We start from the raw sequence: 15,683 nt of genomic DNA, 5'->3' as shown, positions 1-15,683 counted from the left end.
TATGCCTTCAGGTGCTTCCCACTAGTACATAAGTCCCCTCCAGTGCCAGCATATGCAGTAAATTGAATCTCCTATTTCCTTGTTCACTGTCGATGGGCAGTTTTTTCATTTTCTAGAAAATCAAATCCAAGTGTAGGATGTTTAGTGGCGGTAACAACAAGTAAATAAATCGGAAATAATAATGAGTAAACAACAAAATGATCAGGAAAGAGGGAGTGCATAGAAGTGAACCCAGTTTATGGAGCAGAACATGGCCCATGGACTTCCATCCCCCCTGATTCTGTGACAGAGAGGCACAGGAGGGACTGCAGGTTTGAAAATGAAACACAGGCCAACAGGCATCCATGTTGGCAGTGTGATAAATGTCACACCTGCCGCCTTCCTGCTCGAATGCTACAATAACTCAATAGCCCTGCATGTGTCTGTGTGTGCCTGTGTCCAGCATCCCCTCCAATAAACACTGTTCTCCTTGGCTGTGTGTGTGTGTGTGTGTAAGTTCTGTAAGTGGTCCTAAATTCATTAGCATCCTGCTCCTTCTCTAGGGACACACAGCGACAAAGATAAGCAATGTGTGATTTGAACCGTGCCTGCGTGAGTGTGTGCGTGCGTGTGCGTGCGTGTGTGTGAGTGTGAGTGTGTGTGTGTGGGCAAGCAGGGTCATACTTTCTAGTGTGCTTTTGGCAGCCGTCAAACACGCGAGTGTACATGTGTGAAGTATGGTGCATGCAGCAGCTGTTGACTGCTTTTTGTGCCAGACTCTAGCGGCAGCGAGGAGTGAACGAGGGGCCGCCTTGTGATATTGGTGCTGTACCCGACACTGTACTTCTGTGTTTTCAAGGATTTGGATGGGGTGAAAATCAAGCAACCATCCTCCCTTGTCTTTCTCTCTCATTTTCTCTTTGTCTCCCCTCCCACACTCTCATTGTGATTTGTCTTTATTCTCCCCCCTCTCATTCTCTCACTCTCTCTCCCAAGCAGTTGGATGTCCCCAGGAACGAGTGACGTGATGAATTGATTGCTGTGAAAGAATAATCACACACACACTCCCTCTTTCTCAAAGGCACTGGCCGCTGCGACAGCAGATGCGACTGGATGTATGTCAGCACTGCTGTCAGATTTTCTTTTTCTCTCTCTATAATGGAATTTATAATTTATAATCACCATCTGTAAATTCCTTTATTTATGTCTCTGTCTCCCTGAGTCATTTTGGAGTGAAGATGGCTCTTTTTATCTATTGTAAATAAACAAAACAAAGAGCCGGGGCCATTCGCTAACAGATTTGCCGGGCATGGTGCCATACTGAATGCAGAGCAGAACAGAACAATAGATGCCACTTATTCTACAAAATCTAGAAAATAGCACTTCCCACCCTCATCCAAATGATCAAAAGCGTGTATGGACGCACACTCACACATGTACACGCACATGCACAGACACACTTACAGGACAATGCCTACAGTAGAATCTGTCTATCTTCAGTGATTGTCACAGTAATATCTATCTTATTGTACACTCTTCTGCTTTCAACTGGGGTACAAAGCCCCTGGTGCCATTAACAAAGAAACTATAGCCAAGTCTTTGCAACTAATTTTCTTCGGTTCAGATTATCCTATTTGGATTCTGAAGGACACAGTTGCATCCAACTGTTCGAGTTTGCCTTGGTCATTTTCCAGTTTCTGATTTTCAGCATAGAGTCTGTTTGTCAGACTGTTTGTCTGGCTTTACCAACTCTTAAAGAGTGGGATGTCACTCAGCAGGACACCGTAGAGCACCGGAGACACTCAAAATGCTGCTGGGAGATGTACATACTGTGCCCACAACTTTTGGCTTTTTTCGGTAATGAAAATAGATAATACAGTGTCACTGCTGTATGTTGTACCCAACCAGTCAGAGCATGGATGCATGGATGCATGGAGGCATGGAGACATGGAAGCATGTGTTTTGGCTTCTTTTCAGCGTCTTGCTCCTAGACGTGTTCGCCTACCCATCTTCTGGTGAGATTATCCTATTGGGGAAATCAGATGTGCCCAATATGGAACTCCTTCTGTCCTTCCGTTTTCCAGTCTGGAGCCTGTTATTTAATATTCCAGTATGATTGTCCATCTTAAATTCTTAAAGATCTCTGAATTGTGTGATATTAGGCCAACAGGCATTTGATCATATTGACCGATTACAATTATACTACCAAAACCCACTTCACAAACTCTCTCTCTCGCTCTCTGATTTATCTATCCCTCTGAACACTCACTTTAGTTGTAGTATGTTTGAGTGTGTGTGTGCGTGTATGTGTTTCTGTGGGTGTGTTCTTTCCAGCTTTTAAGAGGTAAATAAATATTTATTTCAGGCTCACACCTGACCTTGTAAAGAGACCCAGGCAGAAAAAAACATAAATCATCACACTTTACACAGGTTATATGCAGAATATAACCTGAGTGTAATGAATTCTCTCTCTCTCTCTGTCTCTCTCTCTCTCTCTCTCTCTCTCTCTCTCTCTCTCTCTCTCTCTCTCTCTCTCTCTCTCTCTCTCTCTCTCTCTCTCTCTCTCTCTCTCTCTCTCACACACTCATTGTTTAAAGATATAGTGAATCTTTGAGTATTGAGCTTTGTGACCCCCGACTTCAGTTGAAACTACTCAGGGGGATTGGTAGCAGGTGCTCGTGTGTGGGTGCGTGTGTGTGTGTGTGCGTGCGTGTGTGTGTGTGTGAAGGAGCTAGTATCAGAGGGTGCGACCTTTTCTGTTGCATAAGGTACTTATGGGCTACTCTCATCATCCTAATTAGGCTGCCATATTGTTCCAGTACTCAGACTTGCAATCAGTGAGCCGGTGTATGCTGAAGTTCAAGTGTTTATTAGGTATAGGTTTAAAGCACCTGTATCACATATGCACACATGTACACACACACACACACACACACACACACATACACACACAGTGCCAGCGTCAATTGCCTCTATCAAGTGTCTGTATCAAGTGCTGGCTCATGTCTCAAGTGGAAAATGGGGGTCATTCTTGTTCTTCAAAACCATTATGAATGCTAATCATGTCACTGGCACTACAATGTATGTGTGTGTATGCGCATGCAATGGTGCCACAAACAACATGAAAACTCAGCGAGAGATACTGTGTGTCTTTAAACTCCATCCTCTCCAAGTCTGTCTGATGGAATTCAACATAAATCCCAAGGCGGGGACAGAAGTGAGTTCACATGTATAATGGGTGAAATGCATCTTTAACCACTCTCCTCTCTGTGGACAGGTGCAGACCAGGAGACCAGCAGTAAGAGGATCAGCTACGTGCTCTCAAGGTGAGTAGGAACATCAAATGCCTGTGGGCTTTTGTGGTTTGCGCAAGTATGCAGCATGTATGTGTGCGTGTGTGTGCATCGTTTATATCTCCCCCCCTGGCATTTCAGTCAAGCCCTCACTCGGATGGGTGTGTGTATGCACAGTATGCATATGCATGTACGAATTTGTTCACATAATGAACAGCGAGTCGCCATGATACCTGAAGCAATTACAAAAATAAATACAGTCATTCCATTTTGTTTTCGTTGCGCGTGTTTAGGATCCTTCGACAGTGCTGCAGCCTCTCTGCTTCTCTCTATTGGTCTTTAATGTCTTTTGAAACCCCTTTATATTATCAGTCACAGCAAGGGTTTCCTATCTGGGGCTTGGCTAGACAGTTATTTAGATAAGCCAAGAGCCATTCGCTGTCTATCTGTGTCCCTGGATATACCCGTTAGCTGCATTAGCACTGGAGCGTATAGGAGCCATTCCAATCACTGTTGAATGTGCGCCACATATCCTAATGATCTAGAGAAACCATTAGTCTTCTTGTGATGGGTTTACTATGTGGCTAGATCCAATGAGGTACTCTATTGGCTTTCCACTTCCACAGCAGTATAAAAACCATTTGCTGGTGAAATAACGTAATGGATAAAAGTGGGTTACAAGCACTCTAATTTACGCCGCACCCTCCCTTTCAAAATTCAAAGGGGCAAAGGTTTTGATTGTTTTTCTGAACACAACATATTTAAAAAGAGTCAAGAATCATTCCCCTTCATAATTTCAAGAAAGTTCTTCTGTATGTTCAATGACCTTAGGTTTCCGTCACGGCACTGCCACTCAGTTTGCATCAGGCTGATTTTGGTGAGACGCAGAATTCTTGGTTAATCCAACGGTAATATCTGACACGCCTAAGTCTTCCCATGACACAGAAGCGAAAGCTACAGCCTTCTCAGTAGTTAAAGAGATGGCCCGGGGCAGACAAGCCCTCACAGAGTTGTCAAGTATTAGCAAACCAAGTTTAAAGTGACGACTCTATACTGTTCGGTTTGCCTTGCAGCTTACTTTACTATTCATTTGATTTGAGTGTCTGGCTGTGTGTCTCTCTGTATTATCTGCAACACACACTCACATAGGGGATGATTGAAAGAATGAGAGTGAGTGAGAGAGAGTGAGTGAGAGAGAGCGAGAGAGACAGAGAGAGAGAGAGAGAGAGAGAGAGAGAGAAGCCAAATTCATCTCAAAAAGACAATTGAAATCACCAGAGAGACAAATCTCATCCCACACATTTTCTTTTCAGAAGTAGAAACCTTTCCTCTCAACACTTCATGATGAGCAATTATCCGATGCTTCAAACAAACCAGCAGCCTGCTTCACATTCATAACAATGCATACAGTAGCCTGATTTACACTACAGGCTCTAATAAGGCAAACGGGATTACTTATTGTTTGTGTTACTCAGTAATTAAGATTAATTCAAACAACAACTGACAAAATCATTGAAATGGAGAAAACAGGATGTAAAAAACAAGGACAAATTAAGGTAAAGCCTGTAAGAGTACATATTTTAAAGTAGGTGTCTTAAAATACTGGTAGTCTAGTCTGCTAGTTTGATCTTCTTCTACAGGCCATCCCAAAGCCTAGATACCCAGATGAAAAAGGCAAGACTACCTTTATTTTTGAAATTACTAAAAGGGACCTGGGGACTTTCTTCTGGTATTCATGGAATGAATAGTCCTTCATTTAATGATGTTTCTTCACTGGAGAGAGCATGACGGAACGGAAGCCTGCTTCATCAAAAGTAAGATGTGGTCATGCATCAAGTTTCAAGTTTATTCTCCGTTTACATAAAAATGTATTGGAATTCTTGATCACGAGCCTCACGGCATTCAGGAAAAAAACACATAAAAGACAGGGTAAAAAAGAACAAGGACACATAGGAAGCAAGAATAAAAAAAAGAGTTGCCATTAGTGGACAGATTACCAAATTTATATTCACTCACAACCCTCACAAATTTTCTGTAATTCACATTGCATTTTCTAGACAACACATCATATGATGTCAGCAGCACTATATTTCAAGCAAACACATTTATGTTTTTGATCCTGACTTACAAACACCCTTGCTCTACTAAACCCTGTTTTGGCCCTGCAGTGGAAAAGCACCTAGAGTGTGTTTGGGCTCACAGTGGTAGGCGGAGTGGAGGAGGGAGGAGGGTGCTGCATGTTTGCCTTTCTAATTACTTCTCATAGGAACCCAGCCATTGATTGTTGCAAATGCCCATTGATTTTTAGCAGGGCTCTACACAGGCGCACGACTTGACTTTTGTGCTAAATGCCACGGGACAACTGACGTCTGTGTGTCTGTGCTGTCAGTGACATCTGTTTGTCTCTGTGCGTTTGTGTGTGTGTGTGTGTGTGCATGTATGCGTTTGTGTGTCTGTATGTGTGCATGTAAATGAGAGTGGGTGTGGAAGCTGACGAATAGGAAAGCCGCTGCATTCCATTTGGCCCGGGCAGCCTAATCGAGAACCATCGATCTGGCCAGGGGGAAACAGTGTGCTTACTTGCACATGGAGACAGCCAAAGGCTATCGGCAAACTGTTTGTTCTCATTGGATAAAATCACAAGATTTCCCTCCCTGTGGTCTAAACAGATCACTACCTCAAAAGGTCAGAAACAGTGCCACAACTAATCAGCCAGTCACTTCAATATTTTTGGGAGCAAAATGTTAAGTGATGCCACATTATTCAATATAGAGCTTAATTATCTGTTAAGCAATTTTGCCTACATTGCACATCTTGAGATGACAATATTTTATGTGGAAAAGAGAGCCAAGTATACGCACAGATATAAAACAGCTTTGTCTGTTTAATCCAGTGGGGAGAGCTGCTAAGTTTTAGGTTTTATTTCCCAAAGGGCTCAAAAAATTATTCAAAGAATCTCACAGAACTACTAAGTCTTCACCAAATGGCATACAGTTAATTTTCCACTCTTTATGGAAGTGTCATTGTGTCGCTCATGCACTGAGTAAGTATGATGACTGTAGGGCATGTCATGGGTGCAAGTATCCATATAGGACAATGTGCATAAAAATGCTACCATATTCAGACATCATATTCCACCATTGTACAGTTGTCTGGATATGAAGGATCTTCTCCAGTCATGAAATGAAAAACATAAACCAAGGCACTGCAATTCAGTTAATGAAAGACCTATTTTGTTAAGGGCTTTTTTGTTAAGGGCTGCTCATGAGAGAATTAGTCTTAATCATATACTTATGTGTGTATTAGCAAATTTGAAAGAGAATGCACATGGGAAATGCAATAGCAAATTGGAGAATTAGGGTATACTTACACTGAAGAGCAGCCTCAACGGCATTTTGTGCTGATCATATGAAATAGTGGATTGCACATAACAACCCGCTGCAGTAGCTGCCACTATCAATAACCAGTATGCTTGTCCAACTATTAGACACTCACCAGAAACTTCACAACACAGCCAAAGTGTTCCATACTGACTCTTTATGATCAGAGTAACAACAGAATAACAACACTTTCTTCATTTTCTTTCTGGTTGTTGTTGTTTTCATAAGCTGTCAGCTGCATATGTGCAAAACCCCGCCTCTTCTTCCTTGTGATTGGTCGGCTCACAAAAAAACAAAACAGTCCACGTCATTTGTACTCCTCTAAAAAGGTTAACTCCATGGCAAAGCGCTTTGCTCTGCCTAAAAATATGCCAGGTGTAGTGCCTTTCCAAAGCAGATGTGTGACGTACACCTTGCAGCCACTTCCTATTTACTTTAAAGATCCCATATCGTGTAAAACAGGATTTCCCTTGCCTCTCTGATTATAAAGGAGTTGGAAGTGCTATCTAAACATTGTGAAAGTATCAAAATGAACAGTCGCCAACTAAATCCACACAATCCATATTAGAAAACCAAGCCTCTAAACGAGACGTTTGGACTCTGTAACTTTGTGGTGTCACAAAGTAAGAAATAATTGGCTAACAAAGTGTTTTTTTTTTTTCAAAGCAGTTGAGTGGTTGCCATTGTCTATTTACCGGAGAGTTTTCCCTACCTGTAGCTGCCGGCGCTGTGGTGTCTCACGTTTCACTCTTGAAACGGTTAGCCAATCAGAACAGAGGGTCCTTAATATTAATGAACCTTAAAGGCACAGCAACAGAAACAGCCTGTTCTTGGTAATGCTCAGAGAGATGCTGGAAAATGGGCACAAATGGATTGAGAATGTTTTTAGTACATGACACCAGACAAACAGCTTTTAATGGACCTTAAGACATAAAGTAAAACACTGGAAAGTGTAGAATATGGGACCTTTAATGTAAAAAAGGTGCTGGCAGTTTGAAAACAGCAGAATAGTGTGAATACGCTGTAAAGCTGTCCACTCTCTAAGTTTCAGCACTTTGAAATTTGAGCACTCCCTTTTGACATTTGCATTTCTCAGTAGTCTTTTCTTCAATAGTGGGAGATGGACTATTCTCATTACAAACATCATTTGATGCATTGTGACCCTAAAGACCTCCATCAGAATAGATTCTAAGCCAGGTGGGCAATGTCCAGGATTTGGTTCCATTTATTAGATTTTCCACATCAGATGTGACAGGCCTAAAGTGATGTGACAGGCATCTCCACCGAGGTTCACAGCAGGTTTGGCGCTTGCCAACTAACTAGCCATTCGTGTTGGCTCTCTGATCCCACAGTACGTTAGCACACACTCACTGTGTAATGGGTGTTAAGGACTGAAAGGTGTCACTCTCGGTTGTGAGTAATTTTATATACTCAGTTGTGTGGCTAAATGTGACCACGTCATTCTACTGGGGATAAACTGGTTAACAGCAGGGTACTATGCAGGTTGTGCTCTGCATATTTGAGTGGCTATAGTACTTGAGTCCGGTCCCGAGACCACTTTCCTGGTATCTTGGACTTTTCAGTTTTGTCCCTATTTATTTTTTATAAGGATTATTTTTTGCCACTTCTGCTTTATTGGATAGGTTACAGTGGAGATGGGCATTGGGCTGGATGTCCTGGGCTGGAATATGGTATATGGTTATGTGCCTTAGCCTACTGAGCCACCAGGACGCCTGACTCAACTTTTTCCTGCCTATCTAAACATTTTCAAACATACATTTCTGTCCACCTGCTCCACCTTCGTTTATCTTCTCCTCAGCACTACAAACAATTTAAAGGATTTCACCTGTGTGTAAGTATACAACAGTCTTTAAACTTCTATGCATTCATTAGTTAAAATCCAATGCTTTAATTAGTGATGTTGAAGGGTTTAGTACAGAGCTCATGTAGATAGATCTACATCTCTGTTGACCCTTGAGAAACTTCTTAAGCATTTTTTTTTACATTTGGAAAGACTGTTTATTGCCTACAATATTTTGGTCTTTGTCTTGAATAGGACTCGATTTGCTCTGGTCTCGGTCTTGACTTGATATCGACCCCCTTTTGACGTGGTCTTGACTCATGCAGACTCAATTGGACCTGGTCTTGGCATTGACTCGACTGAAGTGGTCTTGACTACAGGCTTAGTGAGTGGACTTGTGGACTTCTTGGACTTCTGAATGAGACTGAATGAGAACCAAAATTGTGAGATAGTCATCTGAGATATAATATGTTCTTTTCAAAGAGAAATGCCTTGATCATTCTCACATGGGTGGATTTGTGCATTCCTGAGTGTTGGTTCCTCTGACTGTACCTACCTTTTATTGTGGTCTTTGGATTTGTTGTCTCAGCAAACTGCATACTTTAATGGGAATTTGCCTGTCATTGTTCCCAACACTTGTTCCTGCGAGGGGGTTTGAATAATGCAACGCTCCGTCCTTAACTTCCACTTGAATATATCTGTCTGGTCAGCACAGAGAGAGAGAGGGAGAGAGAGAGAGAGAGAGATAGAGAGAGGGAGAGGGAGACACACAGAGAGAGAGAGAGAGAGAGAGAGAGAGAGAGAGAGAGAGAGACAGAGAGAGGGAGAGGGAGAGAGAGGGAGAGGGACAGTGACAAAGACAGAGAGAGACAGGCAAAGAGAGGGAGAAACAGAGATACAGAAAGGCAAAGGGACAAAAAGTGAGAGACATACAGAAAGAGAGGCAAGAAGAGAAAGAACGTGAGTGAGAAAAGGGGAAGCAAAGAGAGAGGGACATACAGAGAGACAGAGAGAGAGATGGATAGGGAGACTGATTGGAAGAGAGAGGGCCACACAGTACAACATCTATATTAGGCTTCCAAAGGATATCTAATGTGATTTTCTTGGGTAATGAGACAGGCAGCCATTTGTAATTTTCGGTGTTGGTTCCCCGCTCGTCATGCTTTTCTGCGTTGTGTACCTACATCCCCGGACTGATTACTGAGAGGTTGGAGACGTTTATTTTTAGTTGTCTGGGAATGTCCGTGGACAGACCATGATGAATGGGAACGGTTTTCCATTGTGACAGCAACAACGGCGGTGGGATTGACTGCAGTGTTGGCAATAATACTGTCACTACATCACACAGAGAAAAACAGGGTTTTGTTTTGCTTAAAGTTAAGTTTAGTTTAGCTTAGCTTATGATGATAACCCACTGAGTCAGCACTATGGTTTCAGAAAAACGCAAACACAATTAGAGGAGGGTAGTTAAGTTTACTCTTTAGCATAGATTTTGTTTCATTTAGTTAATTTGACCTGATCAGAGTTTAGTTAAATTTAGCTATGCTTAGTTTTATTTCAAGTTGTTAGTTTCCTTTAGTTTTTGTATGATAGGGATGACTGCAGAGCTATATGGTCAACGGGACACAGAGAGTTGGCAATATGGTCAGTGGGACAAAAAGACAGAGAGAAGGGGGTCAGCATATTGACATTAGTCAGATCCACAATATAGATCAATATGGTTCAATATACCCCATGTGTAGCCATGCCCTTTTCACATTGGGCTACTGGCTTTTTCACGAACTCTGGTGGGTCACATCAGTTCTGTTCTGGAAAGTTCCACTCTTTTTGGTGCAAGATCTGTAGGCCCGGAGGGTCCATTTGGTCTCTGAGAAGGTTGTATCTCCAATTTTGCCCTTTTGGTTGTTCTGTGTAACAGCTGAAATGTTCGATGAGCCTGGGACTAACCAAATCCACTGTAAAATGTAAAAATGCATGAATGACAATGGGAAAATTAAACAGTCTTTATAAATTCCTGAACAGTGAGGTTTTTGCAGGTCACTGGTAGTTAATACTAAGGGTGCTCCGATCAGGATTTCTGGGGCCGATCACCGATTGCTGGAAGCAGTATCGGCCAATACGGATCACCGATCACCGATCACCGATCACCGATCACGGGGTCTATTTGAAGCCTTCTATTCATCGTGTAGCATTATTTATTTATTTAACCATTCTTAACAACATTGTATATTAACTATTAAAATTAAGAGATGAGAAAGTATCATGAATTGACAACTGTTTATTGGCAGGCAACATGTGCAACATATTCCACTCTCTCTCTTAGAGACACAACTTAAACCATAGCAGTCTACGCTTGGTTATTGGGAGCAGCTTAGATCTTAACAAATATAGCTTTCCTGTGGAATAAAATAAATACAATTTTATAAAATAAAAATTAGAATAAAAGCTAAATGTGCACAACACACCAAGTTAGAACAATAAATTATATATAGGCCTACTGAGGCAACAAAAATCAATTCCAATAGACGGAAAACACAGGGCCTTTATCAATTTACTCCAACTTTAGAGACTATAAAAACTGCAACATAACAAAATATTTTTCAATATTAATCTGGATTGAGGGAGCAAACATTTAGAGTCAGAGTTAAAGAGAAAATATTAACGTTTTCAGTCCACTCAGTGGATACTGACTAGCACCTACAGTAGCCTATATACAGCTAATCTGCTAGTCTCGGAAACCCAGCTGTATTCCGAATAACGTTAATAACCTTTAGTTCTTCTTTTTGGGAATTCAGCCGGTCGTCTTCTTGGCATGGAAAAAAAAATATCCCTCACGCCTGCGTGTGCAATGGGAGGCGAACAGACGGGTCCGGGGAGAGAGAGAGTGAGCGAGCGAGACAGAGCGAGAGAGAGAGTGAGCGAGACAGAGAGCGGGAGAGAGTGCGACACACACACACACACACAGAGAGAGAGAGTGAGAGACAGAGAGAGAGAGCGAGAAACAGACCGCACAAAGAGACTGCTTCTGTTTGGATCTCTTCCCAACTCGTCTCTCCCTAACAATTTTGCAAATTTATTGTCTTTTTCAGACACCTGGTAGAACTGCCAGACCGGTGAAGCCATTTTAGCGGCGCGTAGAGAAATTGTCTCGCGTGTTTTGCGTCATCTGATCGGCGCTTCTGATCGGCCTTTATAGAGACCACTGATCAAACTATTTAGAACGAATATCGGCCGATAACGATCGGTGGCCGATTGATCGGAGCACCCTTAGTTAATACTAGTATGAAGATGCTTGTAGTTTGCGAGTATGAAGGTCTTCTCGGGAACATTGAAATTGCAGTTCTCCTGAAGAGCCTCAGTACAAGCTGGCCAACATCAGTTTCTATCCATCTTCGGTTCTTAACTAACATGTACTGTACCACACTATCAGAGTTGTTGAAGACAATGAACTCCCATACAATTTAACTTTGTGGCAGTTTTGTTTTTTGGTAACATTTTCTTTCAGTTTTCTGCAGTGCCTCTGGAAGCAATATGCTTCACCAAGGGCAAATATTTGTGTTGCAAAACACACACAGATGGCCAACTGAAGAGAATACATCCTGCATTTTCCCTGCACTGTTCTAGCCACGTTTTCTGAAATTTTGTAAAATGGAACTGAATAGATGTATCAAAAACTGCTTCTCGCCTGACCGGTTGCCACAGAATATAATTTGAATTTATGGTGGAGCAACAGTGCAGCTGTAACCCAACATCATTTTTAACTATAAATCTAGTTAAAAGTGGAGAATCTACTGTAACTCCCATGCTGCACTCTACTCATACTGTCCATTGTTCCTTAGTTAAAGAGCTTTCTCCTGTCCTTTTGAGAACAGGTATTTCATCAGCCCTAATTTCACAGCTACTTTCACCCTCTTTAATTCCTCCATCTCCATTTCAAACCACCAACTTAAAGATCTTCCTCTTCCTCAGCCAGCCTCTGTCATGGTCTTCCTTTATTCTTTTTCTCATCCCCCACTTCCTTCTCTCCCTTCCTCCCCCTCTTTCACTCACTCCCTTCTTTCTTCTCTAAGAAGACAAAGTCGAATGGCCCAATAGCGTTTAATTGCTGTGGTTTTTATGTGGTCTGCTGAGAAGTAATAGCCACTCAGCACTTCTGTCCACAAGATAGATGCTGCCGATGCTTGTCTGGGAGTTGGCTGCAGCGTGGGAGCACGCCCAGTGGCTCGAGGAAGTGCAGGTGAAGTAATAAAAGAAAATGGTTCGCTGGGGGGGAAAAAAATCCCACAATAGATTCCATTTCCTTATTGGACACAAGTCACTCAGGGTCACACACACAAACATGAAGCGAGCACACACATACACGCACACACACACAAACACAAACAGGGGTCAGAGAGGAGCAGCAACTTGTTAGCAGCACCCATTCACTGTGACCAGTCTAGTAATGCAATCGGCTGTTGCTGTTGGACAGGCCGCCATATGGAGCCGGTCACAGGGTGACTCAGAGGGATTCAAACAGCAGGAAATCAAAAGGATTGCTTGGATCCCTCTGGTATTTTTGCTCAGCTGTGTGGTGTCACAGAGCGGATACAAACCCACATCTCCATATGCACAAGAACATTCAAATAAGATGGCCTTTTCAACACCTCTGTGTGTGTAGTTAAAGACAATACATAATGCATCAACACAAGAATATTAATATTGTGTGAACATGTGTTGCTGTTGAAAAATATCATATAGCAGCATTTCAGACCAACAAATACTATCTGCAAGCTCGTTCTTGAGCAATTCTAACAATAGTGATAGTAGCTTTTCTGTAAGTGCTTGATGTTGAAAAAGTGCCTGATGCTGAAAAAATCAAGTTGTCACAGCATCCCTTTTGTGAAGAAATTGCCATTTCTTAGCAATCCTGTAATGTCTGCAGCATTGATATTATCCTTTTTTTTGGTAGTGGTAGGCCTACCAATGAGCAGTATATTACACAGAGTGTGGCTAAAACATGACTTTTACTTGCAGAGTGTAGTGTATATAGTGTAAAGTGTAACATCACTGGTACCACACATGACCCATCAGCCACATATTTTTATCATCATCATCATCTGGAATTGAGTCACATCTTTTGCCTTATTTTCCCTCTTTTTCTACTTTTTCTGCTTTCTTTTGTTATTAAATGCCTGTGCAGACACCAGTATCCTGTAGACTGGATTAAAATCCCCACATGATTTTAACACAATAAACAGTGAAATGAAAACGGGAACGGAGCCTGAGCAAAACTTTTAGATTGGTCCAAGAATCTAAACCTTAGCAGGGCGTCCTTCCCGTGAAATTGTTTTGCCATTTAGAACGAGTTTCTTAGAATTGTACAATAAATTGGCATCATTTATTCCCAACTGAAACTGCAGCTCCCAACTGCAATTCTGGTGATCACAACACTCCAGTCAGTATGTTAAAATTAAATGTGGGGATTTGCCAGGAGGACTGCCTGCTGAAGAGCTACTGGGCATGGAGCATTTCGCGCCCTGTTCAGGAACATTGGGTAGTTATTGTATCATTGCATTGTATGCAGTGGTTGCAATGTTTTAGTAATACCTTTTATTGAGATGACAAAGGATTTGAGGTAGAAATATATTACATGTCATTCTTGACCAGTGACTATTCCTATAAATTAAAGAAAAAAGACAACACAGCTACCATATTGGAGTGCTTAATGTCTGATAGTCGACCAAATTTCCTTAAAATAAAAAAATGTACAACATACAACAAATTTACAAAATCCCCAAAACACTTGCATTATATCAACTGCTACTGCTATGAATGGAAGTTTAGGTACAGGAAGACAAGTAGCCAATCCAAAGCAGTTTCTCTGTGTTTCTAACACTATGATTCCTTGCCAACATCAAGTACGTGGAATAAAGATAACTCCTCTTTTTTTTTTATCATGAAATCATGCAAATAAATCTGCAAACTATTGAAAGACATTGTACAGACCATTGTTATACGTAGTTGTACATTGCCATCTTAACACACCATGAAAGTGATTCCTCTACAGGAAGAGAGGCATATAAAGTACATCCTTTGCCAGCACTATAGGGTGCTATCTCACTGATAGTAATGTAATGCCAAAGCAGTCAATCAACACCATCTGCAAGCCAGTGGGGGTTACGATCACAGGTTGAAGCACATGAGAAATCAGGGCCGTCACCTAGCCCCTAAACCTTACTACTGCAGTCAGTTCAGACATGTGCAGTTCAACACTGAATTAAACAAAATGTTACAGTCGCTTACAGGCAAACCAAGATCTAGATGCTTGCTCACACTCCTGCCAAGCATAACAATTACTGAGGTCTGGACCTCTGTGCCCTCATATGTGGCTACGGCATTGAATAGAAATGAGCCATGGACGCCTCTGAGTGCTAAACATTTTGAATTAAAACAGAATAAAATCTCATAGACGATAGAAAGAGGGAGAGACAGACAGAGAGAATCCAACACTGTGGAAAGTAAGTATTCCCACTTTTATGTGCAATCTCGTGGTTGGAGTGGCTAAATGATTTGACTCCCTCTGCATGGTGCTATTGCTGTTACAATAAGCACCACTTGTGTAAAATTGACTTGAAGAGCTACAGAATGAAATAACTTTTTTTATGATGCTACACAGACATATCTTGGATTATAACTGATAATGTTATCCACAGAGTTATGGGATGAAGTTGTCCTTTGGTGCACACGAAGCCGTACCATTTACATCGGACTGCAGTGAAGTCCTATGAGCCCTATGAACACAGGAAGGAAAAAGAGATGTTTTTCTTTGAAAACTCATATTTGTAATATAGAGTTGAGGTTAAGCAGGAAATTGCTTTCAAAAACTTTACCTACACTACATAGAGAAAATGTTTTTGAAATCTTTGAGAGGAAATTAGGTATGGATCACACTAAGTTATGTGATTACCTTGGAACCGAACCATGCCAGAGTTTCATTGAAGAGTTTAATTGCTCTCCATGTGATTGAATTTTGTTAGTCTCACCACATGATATAAATTCAAAATCTGAGTCCATGAAAAACCAATTACTTGCTTTACTGCTTAACAGTTAGGAAGCTCTCATTATCTAGTTAAAACCATTCACATTTTTAACTGAAAAGGCACCTTTCATTTGCTTTATTTAATGCCACAGCGTGTACAGAGTTTGTTTACTTCACACCTATGGAAAAGAGGCACGAAATTACAAACC

General features: G+C 41.5%; 1 protein-coding gene across 1 annotated transcript in view; it reads left to right on the top strand.

Moving 5' to 3' along the window:
• Positions 1 to 1,894: 1,894 nt before the first annotated feature.
• Positions 1,895 to 15,683, top strand: part of tnr (tenascin R (restrictin, janusin)) — a 117,070-nt gene continuing 103,281 nt past the window's right edge. The window contains exons 1-2 of the mRNA XM_071925083.2: positions 1,895 to 1,994; positions 3,257 to 3,305. Coding sequence (XP_071781184.1) covers positions 1,895 to 1,994; positions 3,257 to 3,305 — 149 coding nt within the window. The remainder of the gene's footprint in view (positions 1,995 to 3,256; positions 3,306 to 15,683) is intronic.

This window comes from Centroberyx gerrardi, chromosome 13 (assembly GCF_048128805.1).
Source record: "Centroberyx gerrardi isolate f3 chromosome 13, fCenGer3.hap1.cur.20231027, whole genome shotgun sequence".
In the NCBI taxonomy this organism is placed as follows: Eukaryota; Metazoa; Chordata; class Actinopteri; order Beryciformes; family Berycidae; genus Centroberyx; species Centroberyx gerrardi.
This window is presented reverse-complemented; position numbering and strand designations above follow the sequence as displayed.